This window comes from Balaenoptera acutorostrata, chromosome 10 (assembly GCF_949987535.1).
Source record: "Balaenoptera acutorostrata chromosome 10, mBalAcu1.1, whole genome shotgun sequence".
Lineage (NCBI taxonomy): Eukaryota > Metazoa > Chordata > Mammalia > Artiodactyla > Balaenopteridae > Balaenoptera > Balaenoptera acutorostrata.
Genome location: NC_080073.1, coordinates 11,778,501 through 11,801,499, shown reverse-complemented (window position 1 = coordinate 11,801,499; position 22,999 = coordinate 11,778,501). Strand labels below are relative to the sequence as shown.

Below are 22,999 nucleotides of genomic sequence, written 5' to 3'. Positions count from 1 at the left end.
TCTCAGAAATCCAAATAGATCTAATTGTTCTTTTTATTAAATATAGACACAGGTGGCAGCTATGTTGCCCAAATTCAAGAGACTATAAATACCTCAGGACCATATTCGAATAATCTCTAGTCTAAAATGAGTGAAAGTACCAGAAGGAAGAGAGAAAAGGTATTATCCAGAAAATCAGACCACTGCTTATTTTTAACCAGAGCTGTGATGATAGTTATTTACTTAGATTTGAAAAAATATCTATTTTGATCACACCCTCACAGAGATTCTGAGTTTGTCAATCAGGCTATCATCCAGGCAGGTACTTTAACTAGGTGATCTTTTTGACATGAAAATGTTCATGATTCTTTTTACCAAGCAAGAGGACTATATGCCAGCTTACGGTATAATATTTTTGTAAAAATATGTATGCATACGTTACACTTTTTTCAATTATGTAGTAAGGTCAGAAGGAAAGAATTTGTTGAGTAAATGTCTATAGGTATTGGGGTTATTAGTGATTTTTGTTTTTTCTTTGTGCTTTTTTGTGTTTTCAAAGTTTTCTCCATTGAACTTGTCTAATTTTCTAATTAGAAGAAAGTTTTTCCTTATTATCAAGTGATATGTCCATTGTTTTAAAATCAGAAATTATAGGTAAATGAAAAGGAAAAAGTTACTTGTCATTTCAGTGATTTGGGGGCTGTATAATCTCTACAGTTCTTAGCCCCAGAAAACAAGTGTCATTTGTTGTCTGAAGTTGCTCTTACTTGCTGCTTCATGGTGGGTTGCTGGAAAATATTTAACCAACATTAACAGCAACATTAGCCTTTGTACTCTTATATCGAATAAACGCCTCTTCCTTGCTTCCTTTTAAGTGTCCTCCTTTAGCCGGTGCCCTTCACACTGGTCTCAGGACACAGACTGGCCTTATGGAGGTAGAGGGGCTAATTGAGCAGAAAATGAACTCAGACGTAAAATTCTAAATTGGAAGGGACTTGGAGACGAGCTAGTTCAGTCCACTGATTTTACCAATGCAGAAACTGAGGTCCAGAGAGGTCTCATGGCCCGATCAACAACTTGCAACAAATTAAAAGCAGAGTCAGGGTTCACACCCTTGTCCCCTGACTCACTTGGCTGTGCATAGTCATTCCCCAAAGCCACGGTGGAAGCAGGACCTTCAGGACAGGATCAGATGTCCACGCAGAGGCCATATTAAAGCCAGCCCCCCCACGTCCAGAACAACGCCGTGCATCTCTTCTCTCATGGCTCTCCGCCATCCCTCCAGCCAAATATCTGAGATTGTAGTTCTTAGAAAACCAGCTGCTGGTCTCCCATACCTCTAAGTACCTCCAGGGAGCCTCCCTTTCTCATGAAGCCAAGTTCTTGCAAAGTGCAGGCCCCTTGGGCAGAGGGCGCACCAAGATGGTGAACCCGCTGTGAACCGCAGGGCGTCTCTGCCCCGACCAGGGCCATAGGAAGGGTTTAGGCTTCCAGGCGTGCTACCACCGCCAGCGTCCCTACTGTGTACTATCTGTGTGACCTTGGCCCAGTCTCTTCGTCAGGAATTTAATGATAATTACCATCGACTGTGGACTTACTCAGCACAGAAGTATGACTGTCTGCTAAGCAGTCTATATACATTGTCTACTTATTCTTTACAATAAGTCTCTCTCCTCCAGTCTGCAAATGATGAAACTGAGGCTCCGAGAGGAAGGGGGTAGTACCTGGTCCTGGTGGCAGCGAGCGGTTGAGCTGAGGTTTGAACCTCTGTCCACTCCAGAGTCCCTGCTCCCTGGCCTGGCCCATTGCAGGTCAGCCAGTCCCGTATCCAGAGTGGCTGGCCCTTAATAGAAGCTCAGTGGATAATCCCTAAATGAATACCAGGACCCTCATCCCTTTCGTCCCCCTTGTCCTCTGCAGCTCACTGGTACAGCCTGTATTTTCTCTATTCCCAAGACCTCTAAGCTGCATGTAAACAACTTGAAATTGCTCTTGTTTCCCACCCTCCTTGTCTATATTTGTTTTTCCTTATTTTTACCATCTCGGTTTTCACTGTTCAGACAGGCAAGTGTAACACGTTAAGAGTATAATGCTTTTGAGTTTCCGGAAGGGTAAATTCTTTATAAATCAAGTTGTCATTAGGGGATATGGATATCCATCTAATATAGAGGCTTCTTAAAATTGTCCCATTGTCGTCCTTTCATTTGTTTTTAAAGCTTTTTGACTTAGTGTACAGAGAAGAGACTCTGCTTAATGTCATTAAAAGCGTCACTCGCAACGGACGGTCCATCATCTTGACGGCGGTCCTGGCTTTGATCCTGGTTTACCTGTTCTCAATAGTGGGCTACCTTTTCTTCAAGGATGACTTCATCTTGGAAGTAGATAGGCTGCCCAATGAAACCGCTCTTCCAGGTGGGTTTGGGATCTTCTGAGCTTTTTTAATGTTAAAAGAGTATTTCCTGATTACAACTGAACTAAAAATGATGACTTTGGCAGTGTAGGTATCTCCCTAACACTCAGAGTGTGAACTGAATACAGGGCTTAGTTTTCACTTCATTCAAAGGGCGGTATGATGTGTCAGTGCTAAGTGTGAGTGTCCAGATGCTACGTTGAACTTATTTACTAAAGTCCTATTTTAAACTAGTACAACATTTTCATGAAACAGTTTGACCATGTATATTGAAAGCATAGGAGTATGCATCCCTCTGGCTTGGTAAATCTACTTCTAGGAATTTATCCTTTAAAAAAAAAATGTAGAAACAGATGTGTACGGAAGTATGTTCATTGCAGTGTGAAATTGGAAGCAATCTCAACGTAAGGGAGTGTTTCATTAGAGTGTGGTTCATGCATGGTGTGGTGAACCCTGCAGATATGGTACGTCTTTATAAACCTTCATGGAAAAGTACCCAAGATATGGTAGGAAATTGCAGAAGAATAACTACAATAGGATCTGTGTAGATTTTTATTTTTAATTAAAAAGCTCATATGTCTTATAAAATATGGAAGAATATACCCCCAAACCGCAATCAGTGGCTGTCTCTGGGGCTTTTTTTTTTTTTTTTTAACAGTGTGCAAGTTTTACAGTGAGCTTATATGATTTTAATTTATAGAAAAAACAGAAGAGATTTCCTCTTTTGAGAGAGAGATACATATTCTTGAGTGATACCCAAGTGCCTTTTCCCTCAATTAAAATACTTGACACTAGTCAGTGAAATATTACTGGTTTTTCATCTGGTAGCCAGGCGCCCTGAGTCCAAGGAACAAACTAGGATTGTAACTAAGCCAGGCAGCCTTTTTCTCCCTCCCAAATGCTGCATTCTTGGCATGTAACTCCAGCCTCCAAGTTGACACTAAAAATGACATTCACTGCCAACCATCTTAGGGTTCTGAACTAAACTGATCTGGACCTCAGATTTCCACTCCTGCTTCTCATGCAGACTTGGTATAAATCTTGCTGGAGTCTGTATGTTCAGTAGTATTTGTCGAAGAGTTTCAGCTGTTTGTCTTTAAAGTTGGAGAGGTGCTATTTAAGTGCGATATTTCTAGTAAGCTTACAGGAATTGACATTTCTGGCTTTTTTCCCATACAGATCACCAAATGAAAGTGTAAATTGCATCTCTGCTTTGAATTTATATGCAGGCTTGTCGGGTGTTATTTATGTAAAGAATTGTTTAATCAGCCGTGAATTGGGGACTTCAAACATTTTAACCATATGTTGCCAGATTGTTCATCATAAAATTTCCTTCTCTCTCCAGAAGCCAGTGAGAGTTTGGCAAGCGAGTTCCTGTACTCTGACGTGTGTAGGGTGGAGACTGGGGAGAACTGCTCCTCTCCGGCACCCAAAGAAGGTAGGACCTCGCGGCGTTACCATGTTAGTGCCAGGCTCCCCCCAGAGGCTTAGATGGTGCACATGACATTGGAAGCAGATGAAAGCAGACTCACTGCTCAGAAGTAAGGCCAGTAGCAAAGAGGAAGGGCTGGGAGAGAGGAGGGGGATGAAGCGGGGGAAAGAAGTCTATATGGGAAGAAAATAGCTGCTTCATGAATTCAGCCAGTTTTTACTGAGTGCCCACTCTTTGCCAGGGACTGTGTTGTACTCTAAGATATAATACTATAGTGGCAGGGGCGGGGCGGGGGGAGAGGGAGGTGGGCCAAGAGGTGATTACTAGAGAGGGTGCTGAGTGCTGAGAATAAGGATGGAATATAGAAGATAGGCACCCAGCCTAATACTGGAGTAAGAGTATCACCCAGGAGATGACAGCTAAATGAAAACAGTAGAATCTTGGGCGAAGGAGGAGGGGTCGGTATTCCTGTTGGAGGAAACGGCATGCCTAAAGGCTTGGACGTAGAATACAGCATGTTTAGGGAGATAACGATCATAGAGCAGGAAGAAGTGAAGCCAGAGAGGTCAACAAAGGGCCAGATCATGAAGAAGGGTCTTACATGTCAGGCTCAGGGGGTCAAAGCTTCCTTAAAGGATGATCCAGGTTGTGGAAAGGGGAGTGATATGATGAGATAGGTGTTTTAGCAAGACCATTCTCACTGCAGCTGGAGAAAAGAACAGGGCAGTCAGCAAGTTCTTCCTCCAAAAACCAGTAAGAATGGACAGTTTCCAGTTTAAAGCGATTTCTTCAGAGGACCAACTGTAAAAATGTTGCTGGATGTAGCCCTACAACATCCCCGGTGAGGCACCCGGGCCCTGAGCTGAGAGAAGAGTATGCTTATCACTCAGTACTGAGCGACTTACCTAAGGTCAAGCGCCTGGTCAGAGCTGACACTGTAGTTTAAAATCTGAAAACAATAGGGAATATTTTATATTTAATAGAGGGAAGGGCAATTCTGGGCTTGAGAAATTAGCAAGGTTTAGTGATGAAAACTGATGAAAAAGAAAGCTTTGGATGCTCGATTCCTTTTTTTTATTCTTTCTGGCTCCTGTCTGTCAGCTGGTGAGGTGGCATTCAGGAATCCTGATCTCCAAATCCCGGTATCTCTTTTCCCTCACGTTTCGCATCTCTCACGACTTGGCGTGTTCGCAGAGCGGGTCCCTGCAGAGGAGACGGAGCAGGATAAAGAGCACACGTGCGAGACGCTCCTGATGTGCATCGTCACGGTGCTGAGTCACGGGCTGCGGAGCGGGGGCGGAGTGGGAGATGTGCTCAGGAAGCCGTCCAAAGAGGTAGCTGCGCCCCAGGGGAAGGAAGAGCAGGGGGGCAGGGTGGGCGGTGAGAGCACAATGCAGTGGGCTCCAGCGTAAACCGAAGACACAGAGGCAGAGCTGGGAGCGGTGACGAGTCGACATGCGTGCGGGACCAGCTGCTTAGGGCCGCTTTCCTCTCCGGTCACCCTCGAGTTGCAGCCCTGGGAGGAAGCCCCGGCGCGGAAGGGGGCAGCTTCTGCTCTCCTCTCCGTGTATTTAAGCCATTCCTTCCTTCGGGGGCCAGGTCTGGCCTGCATGAACACATTTGTAAACCCCTTAGATCCCAGGAGGCTGCTCTCGGGCACGTGCCCCGTGACACTTGGAGAACTCACAATATACACAGCGGGTGTGAAAAGAGCTGCATTTGTGGCTTTTACACTTTGACGCCCAATGTAACGTGCCGAACGAAGCACACGGTGCTGCTGGGGGTTGGGGTGGGCCAGGAGGGCTGGGACATCTGACTTGGATGCATCAAGTCCCCTCCTTCCGCCCCGAGCCCTGCACACCCAAGTGCTGGGGAGAGGGGGTAATCCGCTGACGGAGGCGCCTCTTTTCCAGGAGCCCCTCTTTGCTGCCCGAGTGATCTATGACCTCTTGTTCTTCTTCATGGTCATCATCATTGTCCTTAATCTGATTTTCGGGGTCATCATTGACACCTTTGCCGATCTGAGGAGTGAAAAGCAGAAGAAAGAGGAGATCTTAAAGACCACGTGCTTTATCTGCGGTGAGTGGTGCAGCCTGGCTTTTGCCGCAGGGCTGGGGGTGCCCAGACTCTCCGTGGGAAGGGCCGCTGCTGTTCTCCAGAGTCCCTGCCCTTGGCACTGAGCGGGCCTCTGATCCGTTCTTCTGGGGAGTATCTGGAGTGCCCATGGACTTAGTGCAGCACTTGCCAGTTGGTTTTAAGAAATGAAGTTTGGGCTGGCAGAAACATCATGGTACATCATTTGAAATGTATGTGTCTCAGGGTCTCATGGTTGTTGGGCTGCCAGAGCATCTCTTGTTCCCATTCTAAGTAACTAGAATGGAGATCTTTCCTCCACCTCCAGCCTGTGGATGTCTTTACTGCAGATGGTAACAGGTTTTAAGTGGAAATAGAGTCCTCTAAGAGCCTATAGTGCAAATGTTCAGAGCTTGGGCTTGGGAGTCAGGCCTGGTTTCTGATTAATCCTCTGCCACTTAGCTGTGTAACCATGGTATAGTCACTTCACTTCTCTCAACCTTTATTGCTCATCTGTTAAAATGGGTACAATAATATGTACTTCTCTGCCTTATCTTGGGACTTAGGAGAGCTAGTTTATGAAACATGCCTAGCATAGCATGTGCACTGTGTAGGCACTTAATGATAAGTAGTAAACTGCTACATAAGGGAGGTGCATGGGGTACCAAAGATATCATTTTCAGTATAACTACAAGGAAATACATGTAAATGCAGGTTAATCATGTAGGAATCTGGGAGCTGAGTAGTCATTTCAGGATTGTTCATAATGTAGTTACTAAATACATAAATTTCCTACTGGTGTGTCTACTCAAAGAACGATCTTTTTTCCGTTTCAAAACTTAAGATCTTAGCTTTTTGCCCCCTTAAAACCATTTAAAACTTTTCATTTTGACAGAATTCCAGTTACAGAAGTCATAAGAATAGTACAAAGAATTTCTATATACTCTTTACTCCAGTTCCTCACATGTTAAAGTTTTCCTTCATTTTCTTTATTCACACACACACTATTTTTCTGAACAGTTTGAGAGTGGCTGGCACAATGCCCCTTTATCCCGATTTCAATACTATATATTTCCTAAAGATAGGACCCTTCTCATATATATGCAATATAATTATCAAAATTGGGAAATTAACAAGGATGTAATACTCTTACTTAATCTACAGATCCTAGTCAAAGTTCACACTTTATCCCAATAATGTCCTTTATAGCAAATGATAGTCCCGGGTCATGTGTTGAATTCAGTCCATTGACATTTTTGAAGAATATAAAAGTTAGTTGTCTTGTAGAATGTCCCTTGGTTTGGGATTTTCTGATGTTTCCTCATGGTAAGATTGAGATTATGCATTTTTTTATAGGAACATCAAAGAAATGCTGTATTCTCCTCAGTGCATCATATCAGGAGGTACATGATGCCAGTTCATCTTATAACTGGTTGTATTAACTCTGATCCCTTGGTTAAGCTGGTAATTGCCCTGTTTCTCCACTGAAGTTACTTTTCTGCTCTTTGTAATTGAGAACCATTTTATGAGGAGATACTTTGAGGCAACATACATATCCCATTATTTCTCAAATTAAATGTTAACTCACCAGTTTCTGCATCCAGTTTTTTTCCTGAGTCTGTGATTGTGATGTTTGCCAAATGATGATTTTCTTACTTTATTGTTCTTTCTACATTTGTTAATTGGCTTTTTACTTTAAGAAATAACTTTCTCTTTTCCCTGTGTATATTTGCACTTTTGTATTTGTAACACAATGGATTTGTGTATTTTTAGTTAATTCAATGGGTTATGTAATCCTTTACTGTCACAATTTATTCTGATGCTCAGATTGCCCCAGATTTTGAGAGCCCCTTCAAAGCTGGCTTTTGTGTTTTTGCCATGTCACCATCATTTATTATGGACTTTCTTACTTTTTTAGCACCATGAGATATTCTAGATGCAAGCTCACCTTGTATCTTCCCTGACCCAGCCCTGGTATCAGCCATTTCTCCAAAGAGCTCTGGTTCTGTTTAGTGGAGACTGTTATTTAGAAGCCAAGATCTGGTGACTGGGTGTGCTCATTCCTCTTGGTGTGTCACTGCTCCCAGGGCTAATTAGGGCACAGATCTAGAGGACACATGTATCCACACAGTTCTCTATCTATTTTATAAACACATGAAAAAGGATGAGTTCACACCCATACCTCTAATCCCAATTCAACAATCAGAGTTTATTCTCTCTCTCTCCCTTTCCATCTTTGTGCTCCCTTCTTTGACAGTTAGATACCTGACTCCCAGTATCACCATGTATTTATTTATTTCCTCAGTCTAAGAATACACAGAAGCTATTTTCAGAATTGCTCACCTATACCTCTGCAAAATACAAAACTTACCAGCTGGCGTTTAAACTGTATGTCTAGTTCTTTTTGTCCTTACACTGTCTCCTCACAAACCTTTTAACGTGTCTCCCTTTTGACATTTACCTGGGAGAAGGGACTTCACATTCACTGGTTGCCTGTGTGCACGGGCCTGTCACACCCACGCTCATTTAACCCACACACGCTCCTGGAACCTAGATGGTTGTCTTCCCATCCCCTGAGAAGGCAGCTAAGGCATATGGAGACCAAACAGCGACTGGTCAGTGGCAGAGGTGGAACTCAAGCCCAAGTCCATCCGACCCACAGCCTGTGTGTTTTCCTGCTATGATGCAGAAGTGAATGCATTTATAAGGCCAGCAGAACCCAACCCTTTAGAAAGACGGGAGTGAAACCACAGCCTCCTCTGTATGGGCAGTTCTCTCGTGGGTTTTTCTGCGCCACGGCTGCTCACTCGGGGCTTTCTGTCTCTTTTTAGGCTTGGAAAGAGACAAGTTTGACAACAAGACCGTCACCTTTGAAGAGCACATCAAGGAGGAGCACAACATGTGGCACTACCTGTGCTTCATCGTCCTGGTGAAAGTCAAGGACTCCACGGAGTACACGGGGCCCGAGAGCTACGTGGCGGAAATGATCAAGGTGAGCGGGGAGAGCTCCTGGAGGCGGGTCGCGCTCCGGCCTGCTGGCCTGGCCTCCGCTCGGAGCATGGTACTGGGAGCCAGGGGGGAAGATAACAGCCGGCGTCTACAGATCCCTTACCACGGACCGGGCGCTAGGCTCTGGAACTTCTTCGTGAGTCTTTGCAGGTGATCTTCAGAAGCCCCAGACAGGTGGTGTCATCTCCAGGTTAAAGGAGGAAGCACTGCAGCTCAGAGAGGTTAGCACACGGCCGCCCGAACCGGGGCTGGGCTTCTAACCGAGATCTCACTCTCTAGCCCGCCTTCCCATCTCTATGTACGCGGCCTCTTTTCTTGATGACGGAGCCTTTTCTGTTTTTTTCTCCTTATATAAGACCTGGTCTCTAAGCGGTATATTTTGTAAATGATCACTCGGTGTAGTTCAGCCTGGTTGGTCTGTTTGGCCTCAGCCTAGCCTTTCTGGGAGACAATTTGCTAATCATCAGGAAGGGATCACATGAGGGAGGAATCTGAGTCCCAAATGAATCTTCTGGCTGACGGGGAGCGTGACCGCCGTGGCCCGGGAAGGGGGAAGCTGCCGCAGGTTTGCAGAGCGCTCTTCTCAGGCAGGGCTTTGTAGGGGCATCAGGCGTGTGCTCTGGGGGTCCCGGGCCAGCTGTCCTTTCATCCCTGTGGTTCTGAACTTCATTGAAACGTTCAGGGGCGTATGGTAAAGCGACGAGGCATGGGCTGTGAAGTTCAGGGAGTCTGTGATTTACACCAGCTCACTGAGGAGAGGGGACCGTGAGCCGGGAAGAAAGACTACACAATTCACTGATCTCCTTCCTGTTGCCAAGGACTTGAGCACTCTGCCCAGGTATAAGTTATCCTAAATGAGCCCTTCTGTGTTTTTTTATGCAGATGTGATTTTAAAGCTTTTTATGCAAAGAAAGCCCAGGTGAGGGCTGATCCCTGGCGGCGGACGCCGGCAGGCCAGTACTCACGTGGCCCTAGTCCTTGAGCACCCAGTTCTGAGGGGCTTTCTGGGGATGCTGTACCGTCTGTACCATGGAGGCCCTTAAGTCTAATTCCGTGCTTCTCATAATTTAATGTACATATGAGTCATCTTGAGAGCTGGTTAGAATTCAGATTCTGATTCAGCAGGCACTGGCAGAACTTGAGATTCTGCATTTCCAACAAGCTTCCAGGGGATGCCAAAGCTGCTGGTTCGTGAATCATACGCTGAATAGTAAGAGTCTAACAGGAGAGACAAAACAGATACTGTTTTAAGAAATTATCAGCCAAACTGGTTATGTGACTGCCGAGGAGAAGCATTCCTTCTTCTATGTGGATTTAGCTGTCTGTGGTCTGTGAAGCTCTTCCACATCTCTTATTGTGTTGCATGAAGAAAACTACCCAAAGTGGGGAGCCAGGAAGAGAGAACTTTGGGGGTGAGGAGAAATAGATGGGGTTTCACCACAGAGATGACTTTTTGAAAGGTTTTAAAAGAGAGAAGGTACAGTATTTCCCTGGCGCTCCAGTGGTTAGGACTCCGTGCTTTCACTGCAGGGGGCCCGGATTCGATCCCTGGTCAGGGAGCTAAGATCCCGCAAGCCACGTGGTCCAACCAAATTAGAAAAAAAAAAGAAAGAGAGAAGGGTAGAGAGACCAGAGTGATTAGAGTAGGAGAAGGCAAAGAGAAAAAAATAACACAAAGAAGAGGGAGAAAAAGACACGAGTCCCAGAATGAGGGTGATGGATGTCCTCTTTTACAGATGAAAGGGAGGCTTAAGGTTAAGTAAGCTGCCCAGGAAGAGCTCAGAAGCTGGGATGCAAGTCCGGGTTTAATGACCCAGAATTGCACTCCATAACCCCAGCATTGGGAGGACACGGGGAGGGTGCTGGCGGCTCTGGGCCAGGTGGGAGCAGGGTCTGTTCTTAGGGAGGGAGACTGGGAATTCTGGTGGTTGTCGGGTGCAGATGTTCACAGGGTAGTTTTCCGGGTAGTTTTCCGGGGTCAGGACACATTAACTGAAAAGCCTTCAGGTCCTTTCTTTTCCTCCTGGTGTTGACAGTGCCAAATTAAACCGCGTTTGATCGGCATTCATGCAGACACAAACCTATCTACATTGCTTAAACCAACCTGCATTTGCATTAAATCCTTTAATGTTTAGAAGAGATAGCCTGTAGTTTTCACCCTCATCACACATTCCTTTTCTCCCCTTACTTCGTTTGCCTCTCTCTGAACGTGCCCTATCTTCTAAGTCTTTCGGGGGCCAGTTTTGAAGTTTTCTGTTAATCACCTTGCTTTACGGTCACAGAAGACTCTGGTGCACTTCTGGGTTTCCGTCTCAGTCGTGAAGACTTAACAGGAGGCTTGTGAGCAGTCATCCGATGAGGATTACGAGCCAGAAGCCACCCCCAGCCGGCCACCCAGCATGCTCAGAGCCCCCTGCGTTCACCGTGCTTTCCCATCCGCATCATCCTTTGTATGAGAACTTCTTGTCAAACAGCCTAAAAATCTGTAGCATCAAAGAATTCTGAACTCTGAATGTCCAAGTTGCTGAGGAACCAGATGTCTTGTGTGCTGGGCGAGGGCCCAGGAAGCGTTCAATCCACCAGCCGAAAGGCGATGCCATTTTGCCAACACCGTTCCTGGCGGTGTCTCGCCCTGAAGCCGCATGAACCCCTGCCGGGCAGGCTCCCTGGAGAGCCACAGTGGGCTAGGAACTGGGGGTGCCCAGCTGAGTCACTCAGTACGGGGCTGGCAGCCCGAGGGAACTCAGCCTCCACCATGGCGCTGGCTCCTTCCCCCCGCCGCCCTGCCCCGGTCATGGGCTCACTTAGATGCCACAGACGCAGCCCCAGACGCAGCCCCAGCCGGTGGGGCGGTCCTCAGCGTCCCTCCTCGGGAGGCGGGCCTCTGGGAGGAGAAGCCAGGAGATGTCTCGAAGAAGCCAACTCCGGGAGGCTGCGAATACTCCAGCGTCAGGAGGGAGAAGGGCAGCTGACGAGCAGCGTCAGACAGAAGGAAAAGCCGGCCAGGAGTCCGTGAGGCCCTTTGGCTTATCACGTCCCGGAAGAAATCACTGAGACGGGCTCTTTGGGTTCCTCGGGAAAACCGCCTCTTGCTTCGTGGCACGAGGCTGTGGGTGTTGAGTTCTTCAGCTCTTCTTTAGCCCGTTCGTTCAGATCCCAGGGACTCCTAAAGAACTGGGATGTCACAGTTGCCAAAAGACGACCCGACAGAGCCAAATGGAAAAGGCCCCGGGTGGCCGCTCGGAGGGTGGGCGAGCTTTGCAGACGCCCCGAAAACAACTGCTTGCAGATGGGGTGTCAGGGATGGCAACTAGGTTTTCATCTCAGAAACCAACAACTGCTTAGTAGACTGCCAGGGGCTCTGATGGGAGAAGGGTTCTTAGAAGCCTAAGCTGACTTTGAGAGGGCAACTCCTGAGGCTGCAGTTCCCTCGAGAACTGGCCGACGGTCAGGGGGCCAGGACCTCTCTCTAGAGACGGAAACATCTGGAAAGGAGCATTTGATGCTCTGCCTCACAGTCAAGAACTTAGCAACCGGATGTTCACCCACAAATTAGTTTTCGTCTAAACATAATAGAAAATTGTTTCCCTCTCCTTTCACTGGAGATGGGAACTTTCCTGGCAAAGCCAGGGCCAGGCTGATGCCTCCCATGAAGTCATCACCACCTAAGAATGGGATCTGGGGGGCAGAATATCGAAGGTGTGAGTTTTGGCTCTGGCCCTTCCGAGCCAGGTAACCCCGGGCAAGTCACGGGCCTTCCCTGACCCATGTGTGAATCGGGGTCAGTGTCCCCTCACATGTCCATGGGGTGGTGGAAAGGAGAGGAGCGTGTGGGCGCGGAGGCAGAGGTGGTAAGCACTCAGGCACAGAGCCGTCAGCCGGGAAGCAGAGGGCTGCAGTGTGGACAGCTGGTGCGAACACTGACTCCTAGGTGCCAGGGCTGCATAAGGCGTCTCGGCTGTTGACGTGCTATTACTGAGAAAAGTCAGAATGGGCATCCTCCAGTGGAAAATTCCTGTGTGTTCCTCTCTCTTAAATTTAAAACTGTTGTGTCCTTAAATGTTGAAGCAGGACGAGGCTGATGTTATCACTGTCTCTCCGTTGAGTCGGTCACGGATACGTGTGACTTCTCTCTGTGTGTTTAGGGCTGTCCTCTGCTCGGGTTCAGTGCCCAGGACCAGGGGTTCCGGTGATGTGGGGAGTGCCCCCGGAGTGCTGTGTGTTAGGTTCTATCACAATTATACTGGGTTAGCTGGTGGGTTCGTCTCTTGGCTTTGCACACATGATGGGAGGTGGCGCTGCGAGGAGGTGACTTTGGGACGCTCAGCCTCTTCTGTGACTCTCTGAGTTACAGGACTCCCAGCGCCACCCGGTACTGCAGAGCCGGTCTCAGATTCGTTGACTCAGGCCCCAGACAGGGCTGAACGTTCAGAGAAATGTGACTACAGAGTGACCTCACTTAGCCCTGGCAGTTCAAAGGAGGAGGAAAAACCCTGAGTTCCCTTCTCCCCATATGAACTTGAAGTCTGGTGCTACCACATAGAGTTTTGGCGATAGCCTTTATAATAAGTGGACTGTTTTTTTAACCCTGGACTATAATTTATGTACCACACGCCCTTGCTTGAATGATGTTTAGAGCTATTTGGCTTTTCTCCATTGCCACTGAAATGAGAATTTGTGTTAGTCTATACATGATGGTTTGATAGGCCATGCAGTCTGATGTATTTAACCAGAATAAGTGGTAAATCAGTTGTGAGTATCTTTGCCTGAAGGAATTTAAATACTGCACAGTGGGCGTGTTGTAGGTAAAAGATCAAATATATGATTCCAAGCAAAGACCCAGCAGCCCAATTTTCTATGACAGTCAAGCTCAGGAGAAAAGTCAGTCCTTGAAAAGCAGACTTAAGTTATTCTTGAAAGTTAGAAACTTGAGAAGCATTAAGAGGGAAGGCTGGTAAAGAAGACCAATCACTTAAATATTAAGGCATCTGTTTTGCTAATAAAATAGAGATTTCCCTTCTGAAGCTTGGAATTCTCCCTTGGCAACATGAAGTGTATTTTCAGAGGTGTGTTTTTGAGTTAATCGCATTTAAAGACACGGTGATCAGATGGGATACCGCTCATCCACAGCTCACAGGGGCTGCTCTGGCCCCTCCTCTTTGCCGGGATAGTGTGTGAATTGACGAGTGAACTGAACGGTGACCCAGCTGGGGAGGACCTTCTTCCATGCCAGCCTGGTTCTGGGGCACAGAGGGTGCTCCTGTGAACTGTGGGCTGTGCCGTGCTTTGCCCTGACCCAAGCAGACTGGATCATACCGTGGTAATAGGTCTCATTTAATCAGTATGTACTGAAATAAATGCTTTGCGTGCATGATCTTGTTTGGTCCCCGTAACAGCACTGCAGGTGGCACTATCACCATCTCCCAGACGGGAACCTAAAGCCCAGGAAGGTTGAACCGCTTCTCCAGGGTCACACGGCTGAGAAGTGCTCGGGCTGAGATTCACATCCAGGTCTGCTGATTGGCGCCCACCCTGGAGGTGTCCTGACATGTGCACGTTCAGTGTGACTCCACCTGTGCTCGCGCACATGCCTCAGTGTCGAGAACCCGCAGCCGCTGGGCTCTGGATGCAGCGGGTTTTCCTGACTAGGACTGGCTCGCCTCCCGGGCCCTTCCTCTCCGCAGCGGTGCTGAATTAGCTGCCTTCAGAAGAGGCAAGGGCCGGAAAAAGGGGGATAGGGAGAAGAGCAGGAGAGAGGATCCCCTAGGGAACGCGCACAAATAACACGATGGGGTTAAGTCTCTGAGCTGCCGCCAGCACCACTAGTCAGGCAGCCACCTGAGTCCGGTGCTACAGGGCTTGTTTAAAAGACTGGAGTTCAGGAATGGCAGAGAACAGCTCTCACAAAGGGAGTACCTGCCATAGGTGTTCATTTGGACTTGCTACAATCTGATAAACTTCGTGGCCCTCACCTAAGCTTGGAACAGGGGATGATATTTCCTTTGGTGACCACATCTGGGGAGAGAGAGGGGTTGGTTAAAGGGGAAGGACGGTTCACCGGAGCCCCAGCCAGACTTGGGCTCCCACACCCAGGTGACTCATGTGAACGCACAGAACTCCCTGAAAATTAAACATCAGAGCGCCTGATCCATCATCCCTGAAGCCTGGCGCCGACTTTCTCCCACAGGAGCGTAGGCCGTGCTCTCCCCCTGCCTGCCCATCCCCCTACTCCCACCCCCCCCCCCCCACCACCACCACTGATCCGCCGGAGATCTCCAGTGTGTTCCATCTTGTATCAGTTCACTTGACCTCCTCGGACTTCGGGTGCAGGAGGGAGGGGCGTGCACCTAAGGCTCCCCGACCTCCCCTTTCCCGAGTTTTCGCCTCACCTGTGCTTCACTATGTGCCTGGCAGGCGGGCCCTGTTTGCTGATACCGTGACGTGGAAACGCTCTGCTTCCGCACAGAGGTACAGGAGTGGGTTTGGGCTTTTATGCTGGAATTCCAGTGAGGATATGCCGCGGCGGGGGCGGGGGGGCGGTGCTGTTGATAAGATGCCGAGATGTGTCTTCCGCTCTCCTGCCTAAGCCGGGAGGTCACGGAGTTGCTTAAGATGCCCGCTGGGCTCCGCCAGCCCTCAGCGGTGGGCGGGTAGGGATACGGGCTGCGCTGCCCTCTCATCCAGCCCAGAAGGCTTTCTGAAGTTCGCTGACACCACGGCAGAGTTCAGGCACGTCGGAGTGCGGGAGAAGTGGAGAGGGGTTTGGCACTCGCCTCTCGGCGGCTGGGAACAGCGCGTCGGCATCACTGCACGTGCCACCCAGCCGGCCAGACGCGCTCTCGCCCCACCCTCTGCGCTTGAGCCGGGGTTCGTGTCCATGGCAGCTGCAGGGAGCAGTTGCCGAGCTTGGGTTTCCCCACCCAGGCTCACACCGCGTCCCGCCCTCCAGTGTGGAGGTACGAAGCTGCCCCTGCGCGGCCGCGCTTCGTGGGCGGCTTCCTCCTGTCCGGAAGCGCTCGGCATCGGGAGCCGGGTCCGCACGGCCCTCCCGGCCCTGTCCTCCAAGTCTCCGACGCCTGCCCTTCGCCAGGGTGTGCGAGGGCACTGTGTGCGGCAGCGAGGGGAGCAGAGCCATGAACTTGCCGTTCGCGCAGGGCCCCGGGACTCGGGTCCGTGAGCCTGGGCGGAATACGAGCGTGGCTGCCGGCGGGTTCACCGCCTCTGCTAGGGTCAGTCCCAGGGTGTGTGTGGGGATTGACGTGTTTGTACATGCCTGTACACGTATATAAAATATTTGTTTACACGCACGTTTTCCCCAATTCAGCAGATTTTTTAAGCTCCCAAAATGCACTTTTCTCCCTTCCACACCTTGAGCCCGCCCCCCGCTCCTCCCCCATCGCAGACCCCACTGGGCCACCGTCCCTGCCCCTTCGGTCCCCGGCTCCGTCGCCACGCCGGCAACTCCCTGGCCTTCACGCCTTTATTTCCTCTCTGCTCTGAACACGGACTGCGTCTGACAGAGCCGGACGGTAGTGCCCGATGCCCCTGAGAGGTGTGACCACCTGGCCTTCGTGAGAATGTTCTGAATTTGTTTTCATCGAGTATATTCAGGATTCTTTAAAATGTAGCTCTTCAGAATGAGGCCTACTAGTGTGTGTCTAGGGAACGTGAGAATGAGGAAGAGATGCTAGCATTTAGGTACAGCTGTTCGTATTTAAAGGTTATGACGTGGACAAGGTCTCAGTTTCTCCTTTCACAAACACTTTTTTACAGGGCCCCTGTGTTACCACCTATAAAGTGAGAAAGTTGAACCAGAGGGTCTCTTAGGCCACCTTTAGCTCTGCAATTCCACGAAGCAACTTTCAAACGACCACCGAGGGTCTGTGTCAGGAGTGGATGCAGGGAGGTGTCAGGAGGGAGAGAGGAGACCCATGTGAACAAGCTAGTGAGTGTGTGGGTCAGAGTGCAAGGGGCAGCTTGGTAAAATGGGGCGGTTGGAAAGGATTGAGGAATCTGGAGACTCTGCTGCACTTTCTCCCGGAAGAGTTCAGGCTGTGGGCACCTTGCCTTCCAAACGCCTCTCAAGTCAGGATGGCGGTGGTGGCGCACCCTTGAATTCTCACTGAAGTCGTACGGACGGTGACAAAGATGACACCCTCCCATCACCGGTTTCTCAGGGTGTCTAGGCAGGGCTGGCCTTCAGTAAAACCATTTCAATCAGGAGGAGATTTCCAGCACAGCAGCCAGAGGCTGACACGCTACCTAGCGGGACCCTGCTGCAGGTGAAGCAGCGAGCGGGGTGGCACGTGGGTGTGCGTGAGTGTATGTCCAAAGACAAACACTAACTGTTTTTCCCCGAAACAATAGCAAAGAACTTTGGAAAACCTTTTAAGTAGGCTAAAAACAAACCCAAAAAACCATCATTGTATAAAGAGATCAAAGTTTAAAACTCGTGGAATGCAAAAAAGAATAGAGGAAAACCAAGAAAAACTGTTAAAATCCCATATGTAACCACAAGGAATATTCTGGTAGATTGCTCAGCTAACTGTACGTGCAGGGGACGTGGCCTGAGCAGAACATCCTGAGCCAGCCTGGGAGAAGGCGAGTTCGCCTGAGGGCTCTTCATCAGGAATCTCTGTCTGGCCCGCCCTGCCCTGGTCCAGCACAGGCCGTCCCCCACCTTTCTCCCCTCCTCTGTGACCTCAGGCTTCTTCCTCCCAGCACCCCAGGGGCCCAGGACCCAGCTGCACCTCTCCAAGTAGGGAGCGCTGCTTTCTCGTGGCCCCAGTGGGAGCCCGGCATCACTTCACCTGAGGGCCCATAGTGACATGAAGCAGTGACTCTGCAGCTGACTTCGCCTAGGGATTTCATCAGAAATGGGTGTGGTTCTCTCCCTGGCGGGGGCCCATCTCTGTTACACTGTATCGTCCAAGGACAGCTATTAACTGAGTCTGGAAGGGTGAGTGGTCATTCCAGCCCAGCTGAAGATTATATAATGGGGCCTGTCTGGGTGATGTCGTCCGAGACGAGAGCAGCAGACCACGCTGACGCCTGCATTTGCGAGCAGCGTGGGCACCGTTCCCATGGCTCCGTCGGCAAAAGAGAAATCTGCGCCTCTAAAATCGAAGCCCTCACCGCGGGAGAGGAAGAGCTAACTTACGTGGGAGTCGGGCGCCACACCTGGAGTCGGCATCGTGGGCCGCAGACCAGCTTTGTGACCTTAGGCCGCTGACACTGACCTATACTTGTGCATAGTGCTTTCCAGTTGACGGGACACGTTCTTACAGCCATTTGATCCTCACATTAACCCTGTGAAGTAGCCAGCAATCTCTTTCTCAAAAAAAAAAAAAAAAAGAGGGAGCAGAGACCCAGGCTGGCTGGCTGACTCACTCCAGCTCAGTGTCCTGCGAACACGCTGCAGTGTCAGGGCTTCAGCTCCGGACCCTAGGACGCAGCTCTTCCCGCTGACGCACTGACATCATGGGCTTGCTACGGAAACAAGCCTGTGAGACACAGGGACCTGGACCCTTGAATTTCAGGCTGGCCAACAAATTCCAGGTGTGGGATCCATTTTTTTTAAAAGGTTTTATTTTTTACAGGAAACATGGAGCGGAAAGGACTGAGTTCCCGTATGCCCCCTTCTCCCCACCTCACCCGCCGGTTCCCATTATTCTGTATTACTGTGGTGCAGTTACTACAATCGATAAACTAACCTAGATACATCATTATTAACTAAAGACAGTAGTTTATGTTAGGATTCACTCTTGGCGTTGTACATTCTGTAGCTTTTGACAAATGTATAATGACATGGATCCACTATTACAGCAGCAAACAGAATAGGTTCACTGCCCTGCGAGTCCTCTGTGCTCTACCTGTTCGTCCCTCTAGCCCCCAACCCTCAATCTTCTTACCTTTGGAATCTATTTTTTCAATTTAGTTTTTTTTTTTAATGTATAATAGATACTATAAATGACAATTCTGGAGTCACTGAGCGTACGTAGAGTTATTATCACTATTTTTCGCCCAAAGCAATGGATTCTGCGTTTTATCTGTTTTCCACGATCTTAGAAAAGTGAGCTCTAAAGATTATTTTCTTCCTCTTCAATGCAAATAGTCACCCTAACTCACAAGAGGGGCAAATATTTAAAGTTTATTGAGTGTAATATATTCCTGCTTTAGAAAAGTTAAGGATTATCTTCAGTCCTCCCCTTCCGCTCTCTTCCAGGCATTTTCTGGGGGTTTGGATACATGGGGAGGTTTGGATACATGGGGTGGCCAAGCATCTGTCTCCAGGCCTGCCCCTCAGTCACTCCTGTCACCGAAGCATCGCCAGGCACTCTGGGAAAATCCAGTTTGTCGTCTTGCTTGGTAAGATAAGTGGGAACGCATTTGACATTTGAGTTGAAAGGACAGTCTTTGCCTTCCTGAATCTTCCCCGAGGGGATTCTGTGGCTTACAGGTCCATCTTCCCCAGGACCCATCTTCTCGCCCATGACCCTTTCTTTGACCCTCATGCCCCCACCAAAAAAACCCAAAAAATGGCAATTCTCTAGTCTGGCTGTAAAAGAATAAGGGGTTCAACAATAAATGTTGCGTTGTTTACATGGTAAACAAAACTCTACCTCAGTGGACTTTCTCTGAGGAGGTGACTGATGATCTCAGTTGTCTTTCTTAGAAGAGCCTCTTCAGTTGAACCTGGGAAGAAGAAGAAGAAGAAAAAAAAAAAAACGCTTCTCAGAATGATGAGCATTTGCATCATACAATCCAACTTCCTCTCCTCCTCTCTCTCTGTGTTTCTCTCTCTCACACACACACCCTCCCTCTTTCCAGTCAAGAACATTTCAAGAGGTCAGTGCCGCCCCCGTGTCTAAAACTTCAGTGTTTGCCTTTGCAGGGACTTTTCCAACTTTACCTAGAAAAGAACTAACCAGAACCTTAGCACTTGTGGTCAGCCTGCTTCCGGCTGTGGCTTGAGTCGGTTTGTCTGCTCTGACAGAGGAAGTGCTTGCTGTGACGGGAACTGCGCTGGCTGGATTGTAGGAGGACCAGGGCAGACAGTGCCTAATGACATTGGTATGCGAGGTGCCAGCAGCGAGGAAAGCGAGGGAAGCGCAGAGGGGCTCTCAGACCCAGAGCGACAGATGCGGCTGAGAGACGTGCAGGGAACCCACGAGCCTCCCCAGACCCACCCTCCTGACCGCACGCGTGCACACGCACGCACACACACACACACAGCCCGAGATGAATTCATGTATAAACAAAAATGCCTTCGTTGATGACTTTCTTAAAAAGGCAAGAGAAGTCAGGATGCTGAGACATGTTTTTGATCTGGAATGGACATAAAGGCAGGATTCTGCAAACATTTATAGACCTTCAGCCCCTGGCTAGCTGGGGAACTATGGGCGCAGGCTTCCCTGGAGTCACTGAGCACTCAGACAAGCTCAGCATTTGCTCTGAAAGTCTGAGCTAAAGAGAAAGTGACTGGACTCAGGGGTTCTCTCTCTGCTCCAAGGCCAGGATTGGGATAGTCTAACGATCTTCCTGTAAAGATTTTGATCTCTGTGCAGAAGGTCCTGCTGGCGAGGAGCCTTAACGCTGCGTCGGAGCTTATCCCACTGCGCAGGGTGCAAAGCCGAATGGAAACTGAGAGAACAGTCTGGCTAGAATTGTTAATTAATTTTAACTCCTAGATGCTTGTTGGTAATTTGAGATGAGAGTTCACAGCCCAGGATGATTATTTAATTAAAATACTGGCACTACCTAGGACCTCAAATTTGGGTACATACCCACGTCGGGGCAGAAGAGCTACCGGTACACACCATCCAGAGCACTTGGATACCTTGTTTCCTGTGGTTTAGGGTTTGAGTGGGGCCCCACCTCTGCTTTGCATTGTTAGATATTAAGGTTGGAGGAGGGCAGTGAGGGAGAACCTTTAAGGTGCTAATTGGTAAACATCTCGACCAGGAAATCCTGTTCCTCCCTTTGTACTGAAGGACTCTCATGAAATGGAGAACGAAGGTGTATTGCCAGGATTGGGGCACATGGTACAGAGTGGCCTGTGAAAAGTATGACATTTCTTTAAAATCTTGGGGTTTTACCCTTAAAATCGGACTCAGTTTCATGTTCTCCAGGGCATATTTTGAGTTTAATATAAAAATATTTTCGATCGTTAACCACTGACTAAAATGGACATTCTAAAAAGATGCATTATTTCTGTCTATGGCTTTATGTACCCCTTGGGCAGGGCCTTCATGCCCCAGGATTACAGGTGGTAGCCCATTTACAGAAGTACAGATACAAACAGCATCTGAGTGCATCTCTTGGCCATTGCGGTGAGAAGCAAAGATGCCGGTAGCAGCCATTTTAAGGCCCGTGGACCCCATTCGATGGCCTAGCGGATACTCACTGGGCACTCAGGACTCGGAGCTGGGGCTGCAGTGGGGTCCACGGGAGCAAAGAGCCATGCCCTGAGCCCCGCACTACACATTCCTTGCACTGCACTCCACCCCTTGGGGGCAGGGACCTTGTCTTCCTCATCTCTAGACCCTCAGCACTCAGCCCTGTGCCAGGCACAGAAATTAGAAATAGTCAGTAAACGGTTGTTGGATGAGGTCTGTGCATTTTGCATTTGTCAGAGACCTTTCTGAAATCACTGCCTGGGAGTCCAGGGATCAAATCACATACACCATGGAAGAAGGTGGGAAACTGCCATGGAAAAATTCTCTTTTTCATCTATCGTCATGTGGTCGCTTGCTGTTAGAATAAGGAAAAGAAACTGTTCCTTAAACTTAAGGAACTTAAGCAGACTCTTGTATCGATTTTCTGTCTTCTTTTTTGAAGACCTGTTTAACGTGGACTGTTTGGAAATCTGTGTTTTCTGTTTTTGTGGAGGGTTTGCTAAGCAAATGAACATGAAAATTTGAGAGGCAGGTTTGAGATGAATTCTCTACCCATTTTAGGCAGTTGTACATCCCTCTGCATGTTGGGAGTCGGTGGGCTGCAGGTGAGCTCTCACTCCGGCTCGTACACGTCCCCTCTCTCTGCCAGCGCCTCGTCGGGCAGGGGCTCCGGTCACTTCCTCCCCTTCCCCGCCACCCATGTGTCCAGGCCTCTTCCTGTCACCGCCGTCCCTCTCCCTCGCCAGCCCAGCCGGCATCGCTCCCCAGTGCTCCGCGGTCTGGGCTACTGCCCCGCCTGTCTGCCCTCCGCCCCAGCTGCGGCCACACTGGTTTCAGGGCTGTGCCAACCCCCCCCCCCCCACTCTGCTGAGAAGGCCCTCACGCCGGCCCCTCGTCTGGCCAAGTGATAACCTTCCTTCAGGCCCAGGCCCTCCACGAAGAGGATTCCAGCCACGCAAAACCACTGTAGTCAGTCCTTACATTGACCCTTCTCTTCCTGCCGCTCATTTGACACGGCCTAGGTGCTTTATTTCCATTCTTTTTTTAACTGAAATGTCCACTCTCCTTAACTAAATTGCAAGCACTTTGATGGCAGGAACCCTACCTCATACTCAGGTTTCAAAGCCACGTCCACTTTAAAGAGGTCCAGGAGGCGGTGACCAAGTGCAGGGGGCTCACTGCTGTCTCCTCAGAACCAAGCATGTAAGGTAAGGGCTCCTTAAGTATTCGTTGAATATGCTGTATTTTTAAAAATGTTTTCTTCCAAGAGTGCTTATACTTTTGACTTGAATCTAGAGAACTATCAAATATTTCCCCCCAAACATACTCAGTAATAGAAGTTTACAGTCTGTAAACACCAGATCATCCTCAGGATCTCCTTTGAAATACAGGGATTGTTTCCTCCCTCCTGGGGCTGTGTCCTGCATTACCACGCAGGGTAGGCCTTAGCGATCTCTGAACTCCCTGCTACGTCACATTCTGTCGTATCCCCATCGATGGTGTGTCCATATGCTCCTGAGTCTGACGGTTTAAGTGGGACTTTGGATCTTTCCTCTTCACCTTGCTCTCCTCAGGGGTCAGTGTGCAGACATTTGCAGCCGTCCCCGTGGATATCCAGTCTCGGGTACACGGCCGGCGTTGCTGCAGTTGTGCCCATGGTCCATCAGCCTGGCCACCCGTCTCTCCCTCCGTCACGGG

At 49.0% G+C, this 22,999-nt stretch overlaps 1 protein-coding gene and 1 long non-coding RNA gene across 9 annotated transcripts in view; one reads left to right on the top strand and one right to left on the bottom strand.

Moving 5' to 3' along the window:
* ITPR1 (inositol 1,4,5-trisphosphate receptor type 1) overlaps nucleotides 1-22,999 on the top strand; it is a 320,598-nt gene that overhangs the window by 285,444 nt on the left and 12,155 nt on the right. Inside the window, exons 56-60 of the mRNA XM_057554628.1 lie at nucleotides 2,196-2,391; nucleotides 3,735-3,827; nucleotides 5,016-5,155; nucleotides 5,735-5,900; nucleotides 8,726-8,886. Of these exons, the coding sequence (XP_057410611.1) occupies nucleotides 2,196-2,391; nucleotides 3,735-3,827; nucleotides 5,016-5,155; nucleotides 5,735-5,900; nucleotides 8,726-8,886 (756 nt within the window). The remainder of the gene's footprint in view (nucleotides 1-2,195; nucleotides 2,392-3,734; nucleotides 3,828-5,015; nucleotides 5,156-5,734; nucleotides 5,901-8,725; nucleotides 8,887-22,999) is intronic.
* The window catches only part of LOC103010051 (uncharacterized), a 133,660-nt gene continuing 129,147 nt past the window's right edge, over nucleotides 18,487-22,999 (bottom strand). For 7 of the 8 annotated variants that reach the window (XR_009009473.1, XR_009009474.1, XR_009009477.1 and 4 more), the window contains one exon: nucleotides 18,487-19,598. This is a non-coding gene — a long non-coding RNA (uncharacterized LOC103010051). The remainder of the gene's footprint in view (nucleotides 19,599-22,999) is intronic. The other variant, XR_009009478.1, reaches the window with a different exon arrangement.